General features: G+C 40.0%; 1 protein-coding gene across 2 annotated transcripts in view; it reads right to left on the reverse strand.

Moving 5' to 3' along the window:
* The window catches only part of drp2 (dystrophin related protein 2), a 94934-nt gene extending 81729 nt beyond the window's left edge, over nucleotides 1-13205 (reverse strand). For both annotated transcript variants that reach the window (XM_008275549.1, XM_008275542.1), the window contains exons 1-2: nucleotides 13011-13205; nucleotides 6536-6710 (exon numbers count right to left, since the gene is read on the reverse strand). In XM_008275549.1, coding sequence (XP_008273771.1) covers nucleotides 6536-6582 — 47 coding nt within the window. In that variant the 5' untranslated portion in view covers nucleotides 6583-6710; nucleotides 13011-13205. The remainder of the gene's footprint in view (nucleotides 1-6535; nucleotides 6711-13010) is intronic.
* Between the last annotated feature and the right edge of the window lie 12490 nt (nucleotides 13206-25695).

The following is a 25695-nucleotide window of genomic DNA, read 5'->3' on the forward strand; positions in this document are numbered from 1 at the left end:
GGTATTCAAAACCCTTTTTGTTCCTTTGTGATTATAGAGTGAAAGGGGGCGAAATATACTGTATCGTTACCGTTTACATTTCACTTCATTATAATACAATAATTACTTTTTCGTTTCCCTCTAAAATCCCCAATCCCCAACTCTTGCTCCCATCAGTCTTGTTTTGCTTTTTTTCTCCCTGTAACCACATTTGTGCTAGAAGGAAACAGTATTATCTTCACTTTTTCAGTGTTACACGATGTAACCGTTTTTTGTTTTTTTACTTTTTGTAAGTCAAACTTCTTGATTATGTATCTTAAAGCACCTCTGTGATCTACGTCTACACCTTGTCCTCCTCTGATACCCCTGCAGGTAAGCAGGGCTAATGTACAAAGTGTGTCTCCAATCCTCAAGCTCTCATTGTTCTTGTAGCTCCGAGAGCAGTGTTTTCACTTCTTTGGGGATTTGATTTGCTCCATATAAACCATTCAGCGTGCCTGGGTACAGCTTGTGCACAAAACCTGATTATTTTTTCCCACTAGTCAAACACAGTAGCAGTCCAAAAAGTCCAACATTGTCTCTAATCTGTGCAAACCACCTCTGATTTGTTCTGCACCAGATGACTGGTAAGAAGGCACAGTTCAGTGCTCTCCCTATTCTTGTTTCATTTCAAGCTGTGTAGACACACACGCACACATTACAGTAAATGGTAATTCATCAAAATTATTCATGGGGCTCCTTAATTCCCCGGTGGTTTGGTTTATCATTAAAGTGTATCAGGTTTTATTTTCTCAGCCTAACCAGATGTACTATCTTAAAGCTCTGATTCCTTCTTTGCTACATCTTTGTTCCCTGGTTTACCAACGTTTATCCAGTGTGATTCACATGAACGTCAATGGCTGCCTCTAAATGACAAGTGAAAGGACTACTATGTGAGGCCTTGATGAATTAATATAAGGCTGAAGTAACTGACTGAGACATACAAAATACATACCAAAGGAACAAATGTTAGAATCAAAACCGTGAAATGTGGGAAACATTTGCAATATTTGCTCAAGTAGCTCAAACCCTCATCAATCAGTATTATGGTGTGAGACTGAGCAACCACATACAAAGGATCTTTTTCTTAACAAGAAACAAACCACTGAATCTCAAAGCGAATCTCAGAGTGCAGTGAAAGTGAAATCCATTCCTTCGAGTGTCTGAGTGATTGATGGCTAAATCTCCCACTAGAGTCCCACTTACATCTGCTGTCACATCTCTAACCCCTGTAGCAGAATTAGGTGTTCACCCCTGACCTTGAACAATATAATTACCATTAACATGTAATTGGAGCTCAATAAGACCTGCAGGCATCGTACGGCAGGTTTCCTGAGGGCAATAGAGGGAAAGTGGGGCGCAGAACCACCAAAGGGCAATGCACTGAGATCAGACTGTCTCTACAAGGTGCTGGCAAACACAGGAGGATGTGAGATAAATAGAGGTGGAGGATGGAATTGTGCTTAAATAAAATAAAGACGAAAAGAGAGGTAGCGAAAAGGTAGAGGCAGAGAGAGAAAGTGTATGGAAATTGACAAGATCTTGAATGAGAAAGGTACCAGCAGACAGATATAGTGAGCATTGTGGTAATGACAAAAACAGACAGAGACAAAAACAGACTCAGAGGTCTCCCTTTGCCCTCAGACAGACGCTGAGCGTGGGTGGTTGGCTCTCCGCAGTTATCTGAGCCATGCGGCAAATAAATTCATAGCATGCCACTGAGCTACCCACACCAACCCCTGTGGGCATTCCCTGCAGTGCAAAACAGTGGGCACGCCACTATGTGGCACAGCCTGAACCTCAACAATGCCTGATATTGTTACCGAGATGACTGACACTGTAATCAGCGAGGCTACATGGAAAACACGTTTGAAGGAAGCAAATTCATACTTGCAGCTGTCGGAAGAAGCATGAAAATACCACACTGGGTGGGATTTGTGATGATTCAGCAACAACCTGTTTGCAGAACGAAATGCTGAATACAAATACAAGAACAGGATGCAGTGCAGCCGGTCTCAGTGGAAATACACCTCAATTATATTGGCAACATAAACCTATACAACAGAAGATAAGCAGGACTAAGGCTTTGAAAAGTTTTGGAAATTGTCGGACACAGACCGAACCATTTGACCATCTGGCAAGAGGATCTGACAGAGCATCAAGCCACAATAGCAGCTCTGCGAGGCTGTAATTAGGAACAACAATGCTTGTCCAAGTGGAACATCGATGTCTGAACCAGGTTTCATGGCAATCAACCCAACAGCTGTGATATTTTTCACTTAAAGCCACCGATACGAAACTCATGTTGGCACTAGAGGAAAAGTGAGGGGACCAACAAAGTCGGTATCCTCAAGAGAACCTGATATCTGTAGAAAATTTAAGGTCAAATCAACAATCAATCACACACAAGTCGGTTTCTCCCATCAGTTCCAAAGTGCTGTTGAAACACCTTCACATTCAACCGTAAGAGCTTCGAAAAAAATATATACAATTGTCAGATTAAAAGCAGATTTTCAATTTAAAATGGATCATTCAAGTACAGACGGGATGCGGCAGCTGCACAAACTTCACACTTTTTCGTCATAGTTTAAAGAGATGCTTCATAAGCTGCCATAAGCCCTTTCTTTCTCCATTTTTATTAAAGGCACATAGAGTCCAGGTGAATGGACACAAACCAGGAACTGAAGAAGGAATCCTGAATAATTGTTTGTCCATTGAATGAATTACATAACCACTAGACAAAACAACGCATTCTTTGATAAAAAAGAAAAGAATCTCTGCTGAGCAAATACTAACATAAATTCAGTGAACCCTCCCACACTCTCAAACTGTATTTTTTTTTTTACACAATAGTTACAGATGGCTGAATAGCCTGAGTATTACGCTTGTGGTCATAAATGCCTTTTTTATACATATTTATAATCATTCACTGTGATTATGGCAGACAAAGTGCAATGTAATGTTGTGGTCCACTTGTTTGTGGCTGTTATCTCAGCCCAAGACATTAAAACCACAATCTAATATAGTAAAAAGCACACAGCAATAAGACCAGCTTGTCCACATTTTTTCTGCCAATGGCATAAACGTGCTGTTTTGTAGTCAATAACACGTGCTCCACAGCTGGTGAGTGTAAGCGCAGCAGCTCACGGTGTGTTGATTTTGCCAACTTTCTACACAAGGTGCCAAAGAAGTGATCAAACCGCTAACCTTCTGTTATCAGCTCTGAGTCCAATTAGCTGAGCGACACTGTGTCATGCTGATAAATTACGTGTGCCACTGCCATCTGTAAACGTTCAGAGAATGCATTTTGTCACGCTATTTACCTCTTATCTTAATTCGTCAAATTCGCCTGGTGATTTCAGAAACAGAAGCTTGCGGGTGTTTTCGCATCATCTGCAAATTATAATTGTTTGCTTCTTCTATTCTTCAGCCGCAGAGGAGCGACTCCGAGGACGGTGGTGTCGCTCAGGTCACCGCTTTGGTCCAGACTTTAACATCTTAACAAATATTGGACGGATTGTATTTCTGCCACTGAAGACAAGTTTTTATTTAATTTTTCAACTTTACAGATTAGTCAATTAATCTAAATGACTCATTTTCCTTCAAAAATAAAAAAAAATCTAACTGACCATTAGTTTTATGAAGTTAGATTAATTTTGCTTCTTCAGCTTTCTGGGTGTATTTAGCAGCTACAAAGGCAAACTGGCAACTTTCCGATGGTTGTTGAGCTACTTGTCTCCGATGTGTCTTCCCTCAGAAAAGATAACAACATTAAAGCTTAAAATCAAAGTTACTTTATTGTACATGTCTCCATTTTATGCTCATTGTATGGACTAACCAAATGCCTTAAAAAATCCTTCCCTCCTTTTTGAAATCGTGAGTCCGTTAGTAACTCAGCTGTGAGCAGATAGGAGGCATGTACGGAAACAAATTCAAAGTTAAGTCGTACAATATCTATGTTATGAAGTGTCACATTGGAGGCACCTGGAAAAGTGTTAGACATGTTTTTGTAAACCAAATAATCACAGAAATTCAACTTAGTTTTTTTTCTTTTCTTTTTTGATTTATGGCATTATAACTGTGCCATGCTGCACAAAAGACATTTTTCAGTTCTCTCTACTTCCAGCTATAGTTGGGCTGTTTTCATTTAGGTGCAGGACTTTATATTGCCATGACAAATGAGCCTACAGCGAGTGAAAATGTGATGGGACCAAAAAATGCCCAGAAAATGCTTGGAGTTATAAAGAGAGGTAGAAAAAACAGCTCCCCCTACAAATAAACAGAGAACCCTAACAGTGGTTTCACTTTTTCGAACACTGCATGCTCCAGAATAGAAAAAACTTTGCACAGCCTACAAATCACTGTTTTGTTTTGCGCCTCTTTGTGAAACTTTGAAAGCTTTTTGGTCTTTGGAAGCTTTTACACCAAACTAAGTTGGACTATGCTGCAACCCCCCTTTTTAAAAACTGTATCGCTGCGCGCACTCTACCAAACATCGGAGCTAAAAAGATGTCATGGTGCAACACAGCGATACAGAAGAACATTTGCAACAACAAACCAACCAATTTAGAAAAAAGATTTAAAAACTATACGTATTTCAACCCAATTTCTCACAGCAGCTCTTATGGACATACGTGAAACATTCATGTAACTCATAGTCTCTTTTGTCATCTCCTGCCTTTCAAGTGGCTCCACCATCAGGTCAGCCACCTGCAAAACTAATGACCTTTTCTATTTCCATTAAGCGTCTGACTGTCAACAAACCAATGGGGCTAAGTCCATCTTTTAAATAAAGTTTACATGCACAACAAGGGAAGTATAAATTAGTTTCAGTCAAGGTAGAGTACACTATAAGGGACAATGTAGGACAGTTTAAAGGCTAGAAGACAGCGCCCGTGACTTTTATTGGAGCAAAGCCTTAACCAACTGTCAATCAAAGCCAGACAGGCTGTTATAAAGCCAGTAGTGTGCGCTTGTCCAGCCGCTGGCATTAAACACAGTCAGACGTTTCCTCCGGACAGCACCCACGCTCAAGGTTAGACAGCTTTTCAGTGAAGCTCTTTCTCATTCATTCATTGCTGAATTCTTCTGCGCCTCCTGCCCCTCCCGTTTTCCAGCATCCCATCTCTCCCATGTGATGATTTAATACCAGCTGCAGGTTCTTTCTCTCTCCCTCGTTCTCCCTCCATCGATGTCCTGTACTCCTCTCTCAGTCTGATGAAGTCAGAGTGCAGCTCGGGTATAAACAGCCACTGCAGGCCATCCATAGTGATCTCATTACACAGGACTGCAGGGGAAACTGTCTTACCCAATTTAACAAGTATTCTTCCTTAACCTCCCCCTCCTACTTCCTAGATACATCAGGGTCAAGTAAGCAATTAAGGGGCCAATTGTCTAAACAGAATGCCCGTTGAATTGAAGAAACAGAAATGATGCAGCACACCCAGACAGTTTCCAATTAAGCATCAAAGAATAACACGAACGCCCTCTAATTGTTTTGCACTGGCAAACCTCTCAAGTGTAACTTGTGCAATGGCAGTATTAACCCATATTATATCAATAATTAATAAGCCGACTGGAAGGAGCACTGAAATATGCATTATTGTGTGACAGCATATTATTAGACAATGCTTTTTTTTAATTGCCTGAACACTGTGAGTGGCAAGAAGTAGAATCATTTAGAGGAAAATGGAAAACAAACAAGGAACAAGACAGCATATATAGCTGCTCCACATCATTAGATTCTATTCTGCTGTGTGACTGTCTGGACATAAACATATATATGAGCGTAAAGCTGCTCCACGGAAATTAAAAGCATATTTCTACCATTTCTACGTATTATTCATATTTACATATAATGCCAGATAACACTCAGTGGAAAAAAAACAAACAAAAAACGGTTATATAAAAATGTTACTAAGCCACAAGCCAGCAGACGAACACAACAATTATGCTCTTATTTAATTAAACACATCTGAACCAAATGGATGTGTGCAAATAGTGACTATTACACAGCAAGTGATGGATAAAGAGGGATCTGTTTTGGTCACCGTCACACATGTTTGGATTTTATTTTTTGCCTTTTGTGTTCCGATCTGTCCCTCCATAGAAATGCTTGACTTAAGAGACATACAGTAAACTGAGTGAATCTCAGTTCATGAGGACGTGTTTACACAGCGATGGAAAACAGCAAGACAACAAACAAAAAATAAACTGACTGGAGGAATTTTTTGGAAAATCATCAGTGCCTTGACTAAGTCATGAAATAAATTAGCATATCTGTGTTTTCTGAGGGAGCCAACTTGTAGGTTTAGAAATGCAATGAGGAGTTTTGTTGCCATAGAGCTGCAAGCATCAGCGGGAGGTTCACATTATCTGAAATTCTCCCGCTGCAGCCGCTCTCTACTCTCAGATACATGCAGCATTCTTTACTTGAAAACATCCTTCCATTCCGACTGCTACAGACTTTTCCAAAGAGTCTTGGTCTCAGTAAACACCACTGTGAATGTTCTCTTACCGGATGTTGTGGGATTTGCGTTTGATCTCGTTCCAGCAGAGGTTCATGTCTCCGGTTTGGTGTGGGGCGCCTCCTCTCAGCCTCCTGCACTCAGTCCCCTCCTCCTGCCCCTCACCGTCCACTGTGGACTGGCACGGCACACAGTGGCATCCCGGCCACGAGGGCCGCCCCGCAGCTACAAACGCACACAGAGAAGAGACGCAGCAGGTGAGCATTACAGGATCACAGTTTTGAACTGAGTCTGCTAATAATTAATATTCTGTGCTGATCTTTAAAGCCACTGAGGGTAGGATTAAAAAAATCTGGCTTTGGCAGAGACACAGTTGTGTCAAAAAAGACACTGAGGCAGGCAGTGTTGCACACTGTTTCACCACTCAACACTTATCACTATGTCTACATTACAGATGCTATTTTCAGTTATGCAATATGCAACTAAACAGGACTCAGATTCTACACACTTACAGTTCCAGTCTCTTTTCTTCCATGTAATGCATGAAAGTACAGTGACTGTGTTTACAAGCTCACCAGGTTATGAGGCTTATCTTTTGATGGTGCTCAAGATATGGCAGTTATGTGGTTCATCATATCCACATATATAAGATAAATAGTACTATCCTGGCTTGTGATTATTGCGTGCCATTTGCACAGGTGCCTGTGATGTTTACTCAAACTAGCGATTAAATCTGACATTCCTGTAAATGTTAACCTTAAATTACTGTGACTTTCGCTATTTAAAATGAGGCCACTTTGGCTTATGATGGGTTCAGCACTATTGAATGCCAACATGACACTGCAGGTTTGGCAATGGCAGATGAGAACAACAAGAAATGTTCAACATGTCCTCCACTTTGACCCGTGTGAGGCTGTCACTGTCAGTGTAGGACAAAGGAGTTTTGGATGAAGATACGCAGCCGTGACTGTAGGACAGAGTCGTCGTGACCTCAAGTAGGGAGAAAATGTTGGGCATCGTTTTATTGGCTGTGTGACAGAGTTGAACTGTTCATAAGACCAGAGGAAACAACAGCTCAAGCACAAGTTCTGTTACTGACAAACTGAGCATTTGAGGGAAACATCACTTGGCTGAAGACACAGTAAGATGTGGGGGATAAGACGTATACATGCAACAGTATCCTGGTTTCTTCTGGAGTGGCACAATCAGGCTTATCCAGGTTTCTGAAAACGGGATTTGATGTTTACATGTGCAAACAGAAAAACCAGATACTTCAGAAACAAGATCATAACCTGATTCTCTAACCAATGTAAATGCAGTCGTTCTCGCCATTCATTGCATACAAAAATAGACAAACCCTCTATGACGTCACCTACAAGTTTCTGAAAGAGCAGTTTTGAAGTTGATCTTGGCAAAACCTGAGTCCTCTGAAATCCCAGTTAAACCAAAAATGAGCAAAGAGATGCAGCATGAGCGGGACTGAGGCATGGGCTGTTCAATGATGGCACTGATCTGTCACTCAAAGCAGCCACGCTCTTAATTATGTATAACTTTAAGCCTTAATACAACTTAAATGGGTGAGTTATATAAAAAATTACCCCCTTGTACAGTTGTCATAAACCAGGAAATTAGCTATAGAGACTAAAACCATTTTTGTACCAGGCTGTATTTCTGCTGTAAAGTTGGACATTTGAACATTCTGCTCTATGGGGACTGACTGTTTCTGGAGCCTCAAGTGGCCAATAGAGAAACTGCAGTTTTTGGAACAATCACCCGCGGGTTTGTTTTTCAGCCCCAGATGTTGTTGCTTGGTTCTTGCCAAAACCTGGGTGACCTACACTCAGTGTTGTGCCTGTGGCCAGATGTACGCCCTCAATGAAAAAGCACAGACTCCTCAATGATTTAAATGGGGCCAATCTGTCAGTGAGCAAGGTCACCGAGGCACAGGATTCCAGCAAAAAAAAAAAAACAACAAACAAACCAAAAACCCCACAAACTACAGCGTTTTCCTGTCTTGTTTCCAGTTGTTGGCCAAGTTGAATCTCATTTAACTTTGCTGCAACATGATGTCTCCAGGGAAAGTAATAAAAGGTAAAAATGAGTGCTACAGTGTTGACTTCCAATGCAGTAAGATCCTTTTCTTATCCAGTGAAACAGTTGTGCAGTGTTGTGGATCTGTTGCTCAAACTTGAGAACAAAACCCCTAAATATTGCACTGACATATCTGAATAAAATAATCAGTCAACACTGTGGCTAGACAGTTCTCCCATGAACCTGCAGTGTGCTGATGACAGTGTCAAAAAAAGCAAAGTGATTTCTGTGGGTTCAACAAACCTGAGGAACCAATCCTGTCATTTTGCAAAGTAGGACTTTTATTCTTCTTCAGAATCAGTTTCCAGTTTGAACATGTATGCCTGAATTACTTCAGTATTATAACTTGCCATTGGTGGCATCAAGTAGTTTTCAAATGTTTAAGCAGAGTCAAGGATGAGCTGGTGAGCCACTTGTAGCACAGAGTTACATCTAAGCTAGTCCAGTGTAGGAAAGAATTAACATGATGGGGAACTTCTAAATATGTACACAGAGATGAGTTTAATCAATTATCGGAGACGGACTTTAATGTCTTAAACTCATTATTAAAATTCCCAGCCATATACTTTAATGTCCAAAAAAATAAAAATCTGGTGAAATGAATAATTCTCCATTGGCACACCACTTTTCAAGACAAGACAGATTCATTCTTGTTATGAAAAATGAATTTAAGACATAAACCTTTACAAACTATTGAGGGCAGATCCTCCAAACCGTCTTCCATGAAACAACTGTCAATCAAACGCAAATGGCAAGATAAATTATGAGCATACAGTCTACTTCTAGTCTAAAATAAATAAATAAGAAACCTTATTAAAAAAGGCACAGTGTAGGTAAACAATGATAAACATTTGTGGATCACCACACATAAATCAGAGCCAGATTTAACAACTCTGTCCTGTGTGTAAGACAGAAACCAGAATCATGAGACAGCAGCAGTTTTATCCTGTTATTCCATTCCATTAAACTCAGGGAAACAAACACAGACAAAAAGCTTCTTTTTTCACAGACTTTTAGAGTGAGGGGGCATGTGAGGCTCGACATGAAGAGGTGCAATCCCCTTGTTGGAGCTCGGGGGGGAAATATCACGAAGGCATCATATGCACACAAGCACTATCTTACACACACACACACACTGAAGTAAGTGGCATTCAGAGCAGGAGAAGCTTTTCCAAGGTCACAGGTCATGATAAATCTTCTGTTTGGTCACCGGGCTGTCTGAGGCTTCCTGTCTTTTGTGTTCATTTCACAACCTTTACCTTTGCAGCAGCTGAGCTCCTCACCCTCGGCCTTATAACACACACACACACACACACACCAATACGTGCACGCACACAAACACACCATGACCAGCAGCTTCCCCTGTCTTCTCTCAGAAAGCTCTTATCAGATTGTTTTTAAACTGGTCGATCTCATTCTCCCCCGCAGGAGAACACAACCTCTAACCCTCACAGCAGCAGTCAGCCATCCATCTACTGCAACACACAACTCTACTGACTACTCACTCAGATACACAGTTATCAAAACAAGTCCTTAATCACTCAGGCCTCAGTGGTTCACTTAACCTGCTTGAACCATCTCCAGCACTTTCAATGTGTTAGCACCAAAATTACGAAGATGTTGTTTTCAGAGGTTTTAGAGGCAGACAAATCTTCTTAGTATGTGCAAAGTTTGTGGTAAAATGATGTGCTAAACTGAAAATAATGTTAGTTTTATGCAGGCTTAATGGAATGGAATATTGTAAATTAAAACCCTGGAAAATGTTGGATGACTTTGAAGTCATTTTTCAAAAACACGTGCTGCTGATGTTATTGGATGCTGCAAGTCGGTTTATTTTGATCAGAATATGTCCAACATTTATTAAGTCTTCTGATTATACACAGTTGCATGATATGATATATAGCATAGTTTCTTTTCTTAGTATGGTTTATTCTGTAAATTATCTAGAATTTGTTATTTTTCATTAAATTACTAACGACATAACTGTAAATTTGGGTGATAAAAACGTTTCAAAAAAACACACACCCACACAACATCCTGGCATCCAAAAAACTGCAGCTGTCCGACCACAAAGACAGAAAATCCATCCATTTTTATTAATTTATTTTGTTTCATGTTTATTAGCACTACAACAAACAGTCAATTAATATATGATCTGATTTTTTTCTTTGTTTTTAGCCCAAATTCTTCTTTTGCTTCTTCACTGTGACCATTCTTTTTTTGCTTTTCTCTGCTTTTTAAACCTCATCCTTTTTAAAATGTTTCTGAGACTAAGCAAGACATAAATGACTAAGAAACATTTCACTATTTTCTGACATTTTATGGGCTAAATTAAAATAATCAGAGATAAATAATGCAGATGAATAAAGTGATCAAAAACAATGTAATATATCGAACCCATTGCTCCATTTCCATAAACAGAGATTGTGCCATTAAAGTGTAATAAAGGTGTCTGCTCATTGCAGGGTTCAGGGCACCTCCGCACGCCGAAGTGTGCTAAGGCAAGACACTGAACCCTAACTTGATCCTGACAGGTGAGAACCCTGCATGGCACCTCCACCGTCACTGGTGTGTATGTGTGTGAATGAGTGCATAAGACACCCAGCTGTGGTTAGAAGATGCTATACTAGTGCAGACCATTTGGCATTTTTCTTTTTTTTTTCATTTTTAATAAAGAAAAGTTAATGCAGCTTACTCACAGCATACCTTTATGGTAAATGCACGTTTAACATCTTTAGTTGAAGTTTCTAATTGATATTAGTGCCAAAAGGAACTCTGAAATTTAAAAAAAAATAAAAATGTTTGTGGAAGGGACTATTAAAGTGTTGAATTTTTTTTTTTTAAATCATTGCTCCAGCAAACTCGTCCTCCTCCTTTATCTTTACCCTCCTCCGCCTCCCTGTTTATCCTCCTCATTCTTCTCACTACCTTTCCAGCTTGTTGTGCAGACCAGCTTACTTCAGATTGGCTGGAGGGTTTTTATTTTTTTATTTTTTCTATTTCACATGAATCATCACCATCTCATTCCCCCTCCTGTCTCCTGTTATCTCTCTGCTTCCTTTCCTCCCTTTTCTTCCTCAGACAGCTCCTGTTAGTGTAGGTGAGTCTTGTATGAATCAGCAGTACCCTGCACTTCTCTCCCACTCCCTCCTGCTCTCACTGTCTCTTTCCCTTTGCTGGTAATCAGAGGTCACGTGTGACTCTGCACACTGTTACCTCTTCGAGGACCTCACTTGAGCTGCGACACCTTCAGAAATAATAAAGTATACGCCTTTTTTATTCCGCAGACAGATTTGATTCATTTTACTGCAGTGTTTGTGAATAAAAACTGAATGCAAATGAGGCAACGGAAACCACACGCGACACAATGAAGTTCAAGAGCAGAATAGAAGCATGATTGTTTGTTTGCTTTAGAAAGCTGCCTCTTCAAGATGTGAAATGGAGTTGAACAATGACAACCGTCAACCACACCACTGCAAACATCAAGAGAATCCCCCGAGGGTGAACGATAGCTCAGAGAGAGGTTTGTGTCTGGAGTGAAGAGGGAACTGTGTGATAGACAGCCCTGTCAGGGGACACAATCTCTCTCCTCTCTCTCCAGCTTTTTCTCTTATAGCCACTAACACGTAAAGACTTAAATTATTATATCATTGCACCAGTAACAATATATACTTTTTCCTTTTTGTTGCATGTCAGCAAAAGTTATGCCACACAAATGTCTGTACTATCGCCGGCATGCATCTGCATCATGCAGGCATGTATCAGGCCACAGTGCAAGACATTAGGTGGTTCTGTCTCTCACTTTAAACTTCAAAAACATGAGTCAAGCTTTAAACATGCATTATTTATGGCCTTGATTGGATGTGGCGTTGCTCAGTCAAGCGTATGTTCTGCGTGTTTTCCAAAGATGCAGAAAAACCAGCAGAGATTTCCCTGACATGCCACAAAGTGACACCGACAATATTCATCTCGCTGCTATGGTTACGACTCTCACCTCGATATTTTCATGATCATGTCCCACAGAAATCATTGGTTAACACTTGGAAAACTGACCAATTATGCGAACAGCACAGACCACATATCTGCCTCTCATTCTTTCTTTTTTTGTTGTTTTTTTTCCCTGACCACTCAAGCTTAAGAAACCTGGAAGGACATTCCCAGACAATATGTGAATTTGAAATCAAAGGAGCTGAAGATGATAAAAGCTTTGCTGGATTTCAAAGTGAAAGAGAAAAGACAGTTCAACTGTGCAGATAAAATATCAGAGGTTCAAAGCCACTGTGCTGCTACACCATGTCTACACGTTGATATTAATCTGAAGGAATCAAGACTGTAGCTCAGATATCCCAGAGAAGCAACAAGATAGCAAGGATTTACTCTCATTACTCGAGCTCTGCCGATAAATGCAATTCTTTCACAATGTGCAATGCCTACCTTAATAGTACAGACTTGCTGTGCTGTTAGGACTCCAGTCTCAGACTCACGCTGTTCAACCTGTCACTAAGGGTAACAGAGTGTTGACATTTTTTACCACCGTCTGTTGGTTGGCTCGGCGGAGAATGCAGCGATAAGTTGAGCATGTAGAGAGGGATAAAAGGAAGACACAGGGGGAGAGAGATGGAGGTAGGGAGGGTGAGGAGAGACAGACAGACACAAGTGTGAGGAGAGATGGGTGACCTAATGAGCAGAGACTTCTCTCTTGGTCAAAGACTTCACTGTCCTTGTACATTCCTGCTTACACCTACATAGTTTCCCACTCCCTACGATCAACAGGAAGAAAAGGCCATCTGCTCCATGTCCTTCGACCTACACACACTCTGACCACTGCACAAACATCTGCACTGATGGTTAGAGGAAAATAAAAAGAAAGTGAATTATATTCCTGAAGCAGAGACTTCCATTCTTTAAACAATGTTTCCTCAGTGCAGACAATTAATGATTAATAAGGAGAGCAGAGGTCAAAGCCACAGCAGAGCAAGGACATACGGTCCGTAGCAGGAAGGCAGGAAGGCTCGTTTTAACATATTAGTAGAGAGTGAAGATGAATGGTGAGCACAAGTAAACATTTCATCAATAATTCTGAGCTTTTAATGTTAGTTTTCTTTGTTTGGATCTTTATCCACAGTGGTGGTGTGGCTCTAAACAGAGCAGTGTCAGACTGAACAGCTATGAGGTGGATTTTTCTAATAATCAGTGCACAGCCTAAAGACTTTGCTAATTTCCAGAGTTTTCCTCTGGTGCCAGCATTAGGCTAACATTTCCAGTGTATTGTCACAACAAGCTCCACATGTTGATGGTCGCCAGATAATAAAATCTCCTGACTTTGTTGATCCCTTGATGTTTCCTTATTGCCCACACTCGTGCTGACGTAAGTGAAATGTCTGGGCAACGACAGCATGGATTGTCATCAGATTTGGGACAGATTGTCACACAGTGTTCTTCTCAACATGAATCAGTGATGATCCAGTGAATTCTCATGTAGCACCTCGTCACATCACACTTATGCATTATATTAGTTTCCTGCTAAACTGACAATATTCCCTTCCACCTTCCACCTTTCTTTTTTTTTTTTTTTCTTTAGCGTGTTAGCATTTAGCTTAAAGCACCATAAGCCTGTGTGCAGCCTCATAGAGCTGCACTTTGGCTGGAACGACTAGCCTTATTGACTGTGTACATCACAAGTTTCTGTTATTCTTTCAAGCTTTATTTAACAAGGAGGTCTCTCAAGACACTAGTATCTCTTGTACAAGAAAGACCTGGTTTAGGTATCATCCAGAGAGCAACCCTGTCTCCACAAAATATGTCCCAAGACAGCCCACTTGCATTGTCATGTAAACTTTGAAAGAAATACGCCTTTGTTCTGAAACCATCAGATTTTCGCACCAGTGACATAATGGGAATGGACCACAAAGTCTGCATAAGGATTGAGAAGGAAAGGAATGAGGATCAACAATCAAACCCAGATGAGTGGGGTTTACATCCTGTGTGAAACCATTATTCTTTTCACTCATTTACGTTTGCTTATCACTTTCTGTTTGGCTAGCTTTAGACACAAAACCATGCTACTTCACCATCTGGTTTATTGTTTCACAAGGATAACTACTTACAAGAAGCTTGGTTGAGTTTAGGTACCAGAAGTGCTTGGTTGGGTTTAGGAAAACAAAATGGTTTTGGGTTAAAATGTGAACTTTTCCCATCCATTTTCTGGATTACCACAATAATGAACAATTTAACATATGAGTGGTTGGCGACAGCAAAGACATAACATTTAGGGATGGACTGATACCTCTTTTTGATTTCCGATACCGATGCCGATACTTCAACTTTGAGTATCTGCCGATACCGATACCAATACCGATACCGATATCATCTCTCCTCCTAAACTTCTTTGGAAATACCTTATTTGCATGGATACATTTGTTTAAGATGGCTTTATCAAAAGCCTCATACTATTAAAGCATAGACTTTGCTTTTCTAAGAAAGGAAAAAACAGCCAAAAGCATGTCTCACAGTGAAACTGCAGCTGCTTTATTTGAGCTGCAATCAGACTACAGTGTGCACTCAGTGCCATTCAAATATTTACAACAGATCAAAGTGACACAGCAACATTAAGCTGCAATTTAAAGGTTAAATTACCAAAACTTGCTATTAAATAATAGTACCACTAATAGCCGCTCTCGGCTCTGCGCATGAGCAGTAGTAAATGAGGCCGGAAACGTTGTGACCTGCTGCGGATGGGATCCAATAGGAAGGTTCTGTCTGCAGAGCCGCAGACCCACGTACAGGCTGCTGGTAGAGGGCTGCACGGAGAGGCTGGACTCGTCTGCTACGGCCCTATAAGTGCACGGCTTCTAGCTCGGGTACGCGACGTAGTTTTAAAGGGTGATTTCACTCAAAATATACTTCCAATTAAAAAAAAAATATTTAAGAAGAGTATTTTTAACTCCTTACCGCTCCCACGTCCCGCCGGTGGCACGTGACCACTTTCAAAACACATTACAGCCAGATGTGCGCATGCTCCACAATCACGTTTCCCGACAACATACACATCAAATGAAAGCTCAGAGTCTCCTCTTTCCGATGATATAAACCTTTTTGACCTGCAGCAACCACAGCGTGGACACAAGGAGCTTTTTGTACAGAAAAGCAAAATGTTAAAATCCGAGTTTTCTTACTTTTGAAGGCTCTCTGCAGCTCAAACATCGCTCATTCCTCACCAGCTTGGTCTCATTCTGTCCCGTAAAATAATTCGGTCCGTAAAACGTATTAGATCCTCAAAGGCACAAATTCTGCAGTAATGTCTTCCCAGCTTGAGATCAGCTCCGGCTGTTTTATTCATTTCTTCTGGCGAAATCAGGCTGAATCTATTTCAGATCGCGCTGAAAGCGCTACAGTCAGCTAGACGGACGTCTCAGCTTCTGATTGACACCTAGTTTGGCCAATAGGAGGGCTTTGGGGGTGAGTGACAGCCTGAAGGGCCAATGGAGTGTCTCAGACAGTCAACCTGGTCCGCACAAGTTCCACCCTTGTAGATTCGACCAGTCGGGTTGCAGACACTCTCTGACACTGTAAACTTGTAGCCAATGAGCAGACGAACACGTGGACCTGTCGGAAGGCAGGATTGTGTGTGTGTGGCGGTATCGGTTCGGCCAGTTACCACTGTGAAGTAAATCATTCGATACCGTAATTTCGTCCAGTATCGGCCCGATACCGATACCCAGTATCGGATCGGCGCATCTCTAATAAAATTAATAACAAACATATGTTGATTTGAAAAATATTTGTACATCACAACAAATGGAATGCGGCAGAAAATATGTTTCCTTCAAAACCGAATAGACAACGCTGTTTCAGTTAGTTTCAGTGTCTCCAGCCAATGATGCTGGGTTTCCAGATGTAGGAGTCTGGTTGGGTTCTGCTCAGGAGTGTGCAGAACATGGCAGAACCAGTGAAGAGAGAAGGTGGAGAAGAGAAGAAGGAGCTGACTGAACCAGGCATCAATGGTGTCATTTTTTAGTCAAAACAGATTTTGCAGGCACCCAAGCAAGTTCATGTCATGCTGTATAGTCTCAGCTTTATGCAGTGTGAAATATTTTTTATCTTCCAGAGAGGCTTCTTCTTGCTCCAGCAGCTTTGGATGTCCTGATGTCAGTATTCTCTGTGTCGTCGCCTAACTTAAAGGAGTTGAAGTTGATGAATGTCCAGGGGCTCTGGTACAGTCGTGTTATAGGGCTGATGAGCACTGTGAGGAATATGTTTCTTTTTCAGATCAAGGGATTCATAGAGGCCTAAAGATTTTTTTGCAAGAGACAACCCTTCATTCTTATTCCCTGAATAATTCTGAGAGAAATGTATACGGCTGACAACTATAACTAACAGGAGAAAGAGTTTTACAGAGAAGGATGGGAAAATTACGAAAGTTAATGACTACAGCTAACACATGCTTTCCTTTTCCTCTTGAAGACTGCTAATTCGTCGTGGGGTGAAGGTCTGGCCAGAGCGGTCATAAGGTTTATTCTTAGAAATTAGACATTCATAGTACTCAGCTGTGACAGATGGAGTGATTGTACAGAAATGGAACTAATTCTGTACTATAATTGCGAACACATCCTTCTGTCAGCCGGCTTAAGCCAACAACAATTTGAAATGCTTTACACCCACAATTACAACACTTAACAGAAGTGATAAAGTCATTATGCACTGTCCAAAAGAACTGGCGAGTGCTGATACAGACACCCAGAACTCTGCGCTTCGCTGAATGTGCCGAACACTGATTTAACTTCAACAAATAAATGCCAAGCCAACAATGACTCAGAGCATCAGTGTCCAGGAGGCATGATGCTAAATAGTATGTGAATGCGAGTTGATGCGAGGGTGCTTGTGCATTTTGTGTGAGTGTGTGAGGATGCATTTTGGTGTGTGTGTGTGTGTGAGTCCTGGCTTGTTTCAGTAGCAGGCTCTTGGCTTTGTGCCTGATGGGGGTTAGTGGAGGTTGGACCACTGCCTCCCTGCTGCTCTACCCCGCTGTCCCACAGCCCCTCAACAGCCACCAGTTAGAAGAGAAAAAGGGAAACGCACACACACATACATGCACACACACACACCACACACACACACACACACACACAGCTCTCAGTTCTCTGCTGCTGATGCAGGATGAGCGAGCTGAGCTTCTCCTCACAGCTGCAACCGTCACACGCTGCTGGAGAAACTGGAGGAGCTCCAGTGACACAGCACCGACACATTTCCACATAGGCCCGCTTGAATATTGTCTATTAAAAAGCAGGCATGCAAAGACACACACACATTTTACTGTAAAGAAAAAAAACAAGAAACACACACAAGAGTTCCAACTACACCCTCCACACCCATGCTGAGCGCAGGCAGCTCTCAAACTCTTACTATTCCCCCGTGAAACATCGTCGTGCTCTTTCCAGGCTCGACTCCCTTTTGTCTGCAGCGATTTCTGGTCGGAAACAACCAAAAGAACAGCGGGAGGAAAGGAAAGACTTTCACTTGCCCTCCTCCCGCCGTCTTCCTCCTATGCTCCCATCACGACTCCACATTGTCATGCTTGCAGTGTTTCGCCCTCTAACCAGATATTTCATTACCCTTCGTAGTTTATTATCTCTTCAATGACGAAGTAATTTCCCCCCGGAGCAAACATGCCATACACACACTTAATTATATTTACGTGCCGTTGTTTTGTTTTTTTCTCGTAAAAAGGTGGCTTTGAAGCAAGAGTTCGGCAGTGAAATAAGAGCTCAGCTGATATTAACATCACTGTTTGCGGAGGGAGAAGTGGCGAAGTGTTATTTGAACATTTTCCACGACGCTTGTTTTGTTGATTGTAGCATCAGGTGAGTAATGGCTCTCATTCACCTGTATGGTAAGCAGAGTGCTTCTGCAGCAGCAGTGAAACATCAACTGTCTGATAATATTACTCTGTGATATTATGTGTGTATGTGGGTTTTTTTTTTTTATTTCATACTCATCTCTGCTGTCTTTGAAATCTGTACTGGAACCATCTCATTCTCATCTAAGTTATTCTCTTATTGAGCTTCATCTCTTACAATCATTGAGACCATTTCAACCTGAGATCAATGCCGAGCTGAGCTTACTTTAAGAATCTCTCTATATTGAATGTGATTTTTCTTGGTTCTAGTGTAGCAATCAGCCTTTAAAACTGGAAGGCTTTCATGACAGATGTATCGCTGTTTTCATTAAGTATTTCTCCAGGTCTATAAAAGAGACATCTGGAAAACTGACAGGGCACCTCTAACTGCAAACAAGGTCGTTTTTTGTTTTTTTGTTTTTTATACTCTTCTTTTATGAATTATTAATCCAGTGAGGTTTGATCTTGGTGAAACTTTTCCAGAGCTTAAAAAAGTGATTTTTTTACTCGTGTGATGTCATCCTAATGTAAAGTCTGTGGGCCGAGGAGGAACCAGCAGGAGAAACACTAATGGGCTGCTCAACACAGGAGAAAACAGACAAAGCTAGTTTGGAAAACAGAAGAATTTCACGAGAATGGAGGTTGTGTCTCACTTGGGACCATTATTTTTAGAGTAGACTTTTTATAGTCGACTTATAATTCCAATTTTTTAAAAACTCTTTTATGATGACAATGTATGCACCAAAACTACTTTGTGAGATTTAATTACCAAAGATACTTGGTTAGGTTTAGACATGAAACTATTTGGTTAAGCTGAAGCACAAAAACTACTTGGTTACACCCAGATAAAAAAGAAAGAAAGAAAGAAAGAAAGAAAGAAAGAAAGAAAGAAAGAAAGAAAGAAAGAAAGAAAGAAAGAAAGAAAGAAACTTCTTGGTTAGATTTAGGCACCACGACTACCAAAGCTACAAAAATAGACCATTTCACAGCCTTAGCCACATGTTAGAAGGCAAAGTGTAGTCTTCAACAGGCTCTTCCTCCGTCTTCTGGGTTACCAGGGTAACGATTGCCATCCCCATTCAATACATGACTGGTTGCCAAAAAAGAAAAAAGTAGGGACAGTGACAAAACAAACACTTTTCTAAGAAAAAAAAAAAAAAAAACCTTAAACAACTGATCAATATGATCACTTCCTTATTTTCTTGGGACGTTGGTCTTATTTATGGCAGCCTGTGAAACACAAGATCAACCCTGACTCTTGCTCAGTCTCTGTTTTGGTCTCCACCATCTCAGTCTGTCTACTACTCAGCTTTCTGCTGAAAATACTTGGATGTGTGCAGAAACGACACTCTGAGAATGAACCACAAGAGTAAAGTTGCAGCTATAAAGCAAAGCAATATACTGGCAGGGGCCATAAATCTGTGGAGAGCTGCAAAATCAGGTGATATTAATTCTCTTAGAAGCAGATATACAGTGGTTATAAATTCATCTGTTGGAGCACTTTAAATTCATATGTTCAGGCTGTCAGTTCATTTCAAGAACCAAACATTTTTAAAGCATTTGCTTCCCACTGATTATTTAACCAGGACAGTTTCCTGTCCATCCAAGGATTGGAAAAGCTCAAATTGCCAGAAACAACATATGCAAAAGAAAAAAAAAACGGATCTGACTTTTACTCTGAGAACTTCATAATTCCATTATAGGGTTTTTCAAAAAAAATGCTGACACCCTTTTATAGGGAGTTGATTTGTTTTGGAAACACACTGAAATAATTTTAATACACTGAAAGATTTTTTTTCCCACCATTTGGTCTCACAGGCAAACAAGATGGAGTTATTTTTTCAGTGTGCCCCAAGCGGACTCTACGTCAAACAGTTCCCCCAGCAAGGAATAGATCACGGGCAAATGTCCACTTTACTCAGCTGTTTTGCTGATGCTTGTGTTACAGACAGCATCCTGATGAGCTTATTGTGAAGACCTTCCATTTTTATTCCATAGTCAGCTTGGCCTCTCATGCTGTCTTATTTTTTTTTAAGGAAATTGAATTTACAGCTGTGCAACCTTTAAAGCTGGAAGCCCCCAAGCAATTCCACACATGGCTTAATGTATTTCAATCCGTGTGCACGTTGCATGCAAATATCCACCTTCGGATCCATTCGTTCATTTATGTTTATGACTAATAACCTGAGTTTAATAGAGTTTTTAGGAACTTTTTTTTTTCTTTCCCTAGCCTTGAATCTATTTTAGGAATGGAGATGACAGTAGAGATATTTCATCTTCTATCAAACAAAAAAGCCGCTGCTATAAAATGGTTGCTGAAAATGACAAGCAGATATAAATCAAAGTTACAAATTAAAAACAGAGGACCACAGGGCTTGAAATTACCAGCGAAGGAGCTGGAAAATAGATTCGGCTCATTTTGGGGATGTTAAAGCTCATTACTTAAGCAAAAGCAAAAATGGTGATTAACTTAACAGATCGGAGCACTTTTATCAGGTGAATGACTGCGAGCACACCTTCAGTAAAGTCTAAAGCTGAGTGAAAAATACATAGACTCGGAGGAACGGCTTTGAAACTAAGCAGCCAGACATAAAAAGAAACCCAGTGGGCTTTAGATGTGACAACCTTAGATATAATTGAGCTTTAGATGACATCTAGTTCACTGTAAGTCTAAATTAAGTGCTCTAAATGTCCTGACATGTGTGTTTAATGCAGAGCTGTGTTTGGGATGTATGCAATCATTTCAGCTCATGTGACAAGGAAACTGGCAGAGGAACTAAGCAGTAAAGCAGAGCGCCACTTAAGAGGATTTAAAACATATCAGTCCATATCTTAAACTAATTATCTAGTCGGTCCTTTATAATTATATCAAAAGGCGTTTAGGGATTAGCCGAGACATAAAACCGTTCATCTCTAAGGAGTTCATGTTTTGGCCTCATCTGCATTGTTTGGAGTGTTGTGCAAAAAAAGAAACTCCAAAAGTCAATAAATGAAGACAGTCCTTTGTGTTCCATATAGCCGTTTTCTGACAAGTGCATCTGCTGTGTTTAGGCCTAATCAAAGAAAATTAACACAAAGAAATGCACGTACCGCCCTACAATTACTGTGGAAGCAACGCTGATTAAAAGTCAACCCTGCCATTGCTTCTTAGCATGCAGTGATGTGTGGAGAGGGAACGCCTGGTTGAGAAAAGAGGTAATTTAGCAAAACCCAATTGAAATCTCCCCTAATTAAGATGAGTTTCTTCCACTGTGAGATGAAATATTCTGTTGGGAGAGGATGCATAGACACAGAGTCAACTGGAGTTTAAAAACAAAAGGATGCTGGGTTTTTCTTTTCTTCCCACAAAATTCGTCTGATTCTTTTTCATGAAGTTTGCTATTTAATCGCACACTTCCACAGTGTCCCCACAATGGTTATGTATAAACATTTCAGCTGTTAAATGGGTCATGAATCGTTACTAGTTTCTACAGGTGGCAAACTAGTGCATCTCTAAAAATTTAAGAATCGTGAAAAAGTTAGATTTAATCAGTTATTTAAGGAAATAAAAAATGTAATATTGTCTATATTCATTACACTCCAAGTGTTTTGTTGTTATAATTCTGATAATTATGGTTTATAGCTCATGCAAAGCAGAAATCCGATATCTCAAATTATTAGAATATTTCATTTCAACTTTGCTTAAGTCATCATCCAAATTCAAATACTGTGTATCTCTTGGACCAGTTCACTACACACAACCACAATCATGGGGCAGACTGTTGACTTGAAGCTTGTGCAGAAGACAATCATCTACGTCCTCCACAAAGAGTCACAAAAGGTCGGTTACTAAAAAGGTTGGCTGTTGGCAGAGTGCTGTATCCGAGCATATTTGGGAACTGGAAGGAAAGAGTTTGGAATGAAAAGATGGACAAGCACAAAGCCGCAGCCTGAAGAGAACTGTCAAGAAAAGTCAGTTCAAGAACTTAGGAGACTTTACGAGGCGGAGACTGACGATGGTGTCAGTGTATCAAGAGCCACCAAACACAGACGTCTTCAGGAAAGGAGCTACAACTGTCACATTCCTAATATCAGCACTAGTACATGCAAAGAAAAACAATCTTGCACAGAGAAAGCATCCTAAATAAAGGTGTGGGGATTTCTGGACTTCCCTGTGCATTACTTAAAAATAGTCTGTAGCCAAAACAGAGCTGAGCGCCAGTACTCTGTCGCTGCACTTGGTCCTGAGACAAACAGGGTTGGCAGTTTGCTCCGAGTGCACACCAGATGCTAACAATCACCCATCCATTCATCCAGCCTTCCTTAGAAACAGTCGCATGTAATTTGTTTAGTGATGACACAGCAGCCAACAACATAAAAAGAGTGCAAATTAAAAGTCAGCGTTTTGTTGTGGCCTTGTGTAGCATTTGAGATTAATAGTGCATGTATAAAACATCTGGCATTCTCCAGAACTGAAGCTGCTTGTTTTAAATGATTAAAATAACAGAGAGCGTTACAAACAAAAGTAATAATGAGATACATATTTTAATTTCATTTTCACAGAGGAGGTACTGCTGACCTCGTCTAACGTGACTACAATAATTGACCAAACTTTGGTTCTATGCAATGCATTTGCGCTGCTCATTTCGCCGATAACAACTTTGTTTATTCGGTAGAACACAAGCTGGGCTCCGACTCAAAAATGTCAATTAACAAGCAAGTATTTGATTTTATTTAGCCTGGCATGTTTCTCATTACATCCAATAAGTAGACAGAGCTGGGAGAGTCTAAATATTGAATATTTTCTGTATCAGTGCCAAGACACTGATGCCATTAGTTGTTTTGTGTTGCTTTCTTTGTTGTGGTTGTTGTTTTTTTTGATACTTTTGCTGTGCTTTCCATTCTCTCCTCTGAGCATTTACAAAATGTTTTGCAGCTGTTTATTTTGTTCGGCAAAAAGGGTCTCAAATGCATTAATGTTTAATCCAAATAGACCAAGCCATTAACATTATTCTGAATAAAAAAAAGCAAATTTTAATCATATGTAAACATAAAACCGGTCTGAAATTGAGGATTAGTCCTTGACTGACAACCTTGGCCGATGTGACGGTGTATTAGAGAATTACACAGGATGTATATTTGGCTTCATGAACAGAAAGCACCCTCTTGTTCACTTATTCACTTCCCCTGACGGACACTCAATAATTCACTCAGCAGTGAGCAGTGAAGTGAGATTTCAGACACTCACTCATCGTCATCATTTTGCGTCATCGCTTGAGTCACAAGACGTTTTGGCACCAGTAAAATGCGGCAAGCTGCATTGTCGGATTGTTAATAGAAAGCAGTGCGAACAACACTTTTAATGCCACTGTAGAACTTCAGAGATCCTCATATAAGAAATAAATGTGTTACTGCACACTATGCAGTAAATAAGGCGTCATTTCAGGTACAGCTTATGTCTTTGTTTATGCTTCTTTACATGTACTTCATTATACTTCTGCGTGTTCATGATATAGAAAATACAGAACAAGTAAACAACAAGGTTACAGGTGACAGACGCATACGTTTTCTTTGACTTTTAGCTGGTTTCAGCGGAACATGCTGTTGTTAATAGCAACCACTGAGTATTACTGAAAACAGAGCAATTACTTTTGTCACGCACGTGTTGAGGGTGTTCACATGGACGTTCAAGAATTCTGTGTTTGTGCATTAAACATCATATCCTGGATAACCTGGATAAGCCCTTATAACGGAAACCCAAATATGTTACCTGGAGCTGAAGCTGGAATATAGCTGCATATATACACCTTATTAGGTTTCTGCCTGCACCGGTACAGCCTCAGCCAACTGACTATTGTAGTGATAAAGAAACACAATTGTGCCTTTGGTTATAAAAGATCTTACTGTCCTTGTTAAATTAGACGGAACATAGCGACATGCTGAACTATTTCAAGTCTGTGGTAGGCAGTTGAACAAGTTCAGTTGATTGCTAGTTAATTTACAGTTATAGGAATGTTAGAAGAATGTCAGATAGTCAGCAAGTGTGATACTGGCATTGATCTTATATACAGGGATATGTTAACCACATTTTGCTCTTCCATGTACAGCTCACATTGCGAAAATGATCAAAGCAGCAGCAAAACTTATAGCCTGGCTACTCAAATCCATGTTAAAACATTTATTGGCAAGTTTCTTTCATCTAATCTTCAAAAGCAATTTACTCTTTGTTTTATTCTTGTGGACTCTGTGACTGGATGCACCAACAAAGATTACGATTAGTTCCAATCAGACTTCAGCAAAACTGGGTTTAAAATGAATAAATTCAGACACAAAATTAAGCAGAGCTGTGATGCACAATTAAAAACTAATCTCTGTTTGGTGACACCAAGTTTATTGATGTAAATGAAATTAAACAGTGTTTAATCAATATGGAGATGTTTGCTTTCCCAAATTAAAAAGAATTAATAAATAAATGAGAAAAATTAATTTGTGTGCTGTCTGGGCCGAGTGAACACAAAAGAAGGGAGAAAACCGTTCATGTTCAGCCGCTCTGTTCTCCTTAACAAACCGCTGTATTGTTTGCTATCTATAATCACAATCGCTCAGCAGGGAAGACCTTATTTCTCCTCCTTTAAGAAAAACTCATTGGCTGGATTAAAGAGGGAATATGAACAAATAACAGAAGATTTAAAAACAGACAACAGCACAGTAAGAATAAAAGATACAACTGTCTTTCTTTGAGGAACTTGAAGAAATTCAGCCTTTTTTAAGCTTCCTAAGTGTAAGTTTAAAATTTAATTTAAATTGGAGGTTTAGGGTTTTTTTGTTTGTTTAATTTTCTTTTTTATGAAGTTTTCTCTTTTTTCACAACCAAACATACACACCCCATATGAAACCAATAGGATGACAAAACACCCTGTAAATAAAACAAAACATAGAACAAAAATAGCGCAGAGACAGACCATCGTATCATACAACCTGTTTATACGTTTACCTACACAAGTGTCCATATAGACTTTTTGGGGTTATGGATATATATATACTCTAAATAATATATTTTATATAATATAATATAATAATTTAATATATTTTCAGCATTAGGTAATAATTGTTTTTAGTAATTTTTAATGATAACATTTGCAACAATTTACTGTAATTTGACAGATTTAACTTGTTTAACAATATTTTAAAAGTTCTAATTTACACGTCACCCCTAAAAAACAGGACAAACTAAATAATGTTCAC

This window comes from Stegastes partitus, unplaced genomic scaffold (assembly GCF_000690725.1).
Source record: "Stegastes partitus isolate 25-593 unplaced genomic scaffold, Stegastes_partitus-1.0.2 Scaffold2, whole genome shotgun sequence".
Lineage (NCBI taxonomy): Eukaryota > Metazoa > Chordata > Actinopteri > Pomacentridae > Stegastes > Stegastes partitus.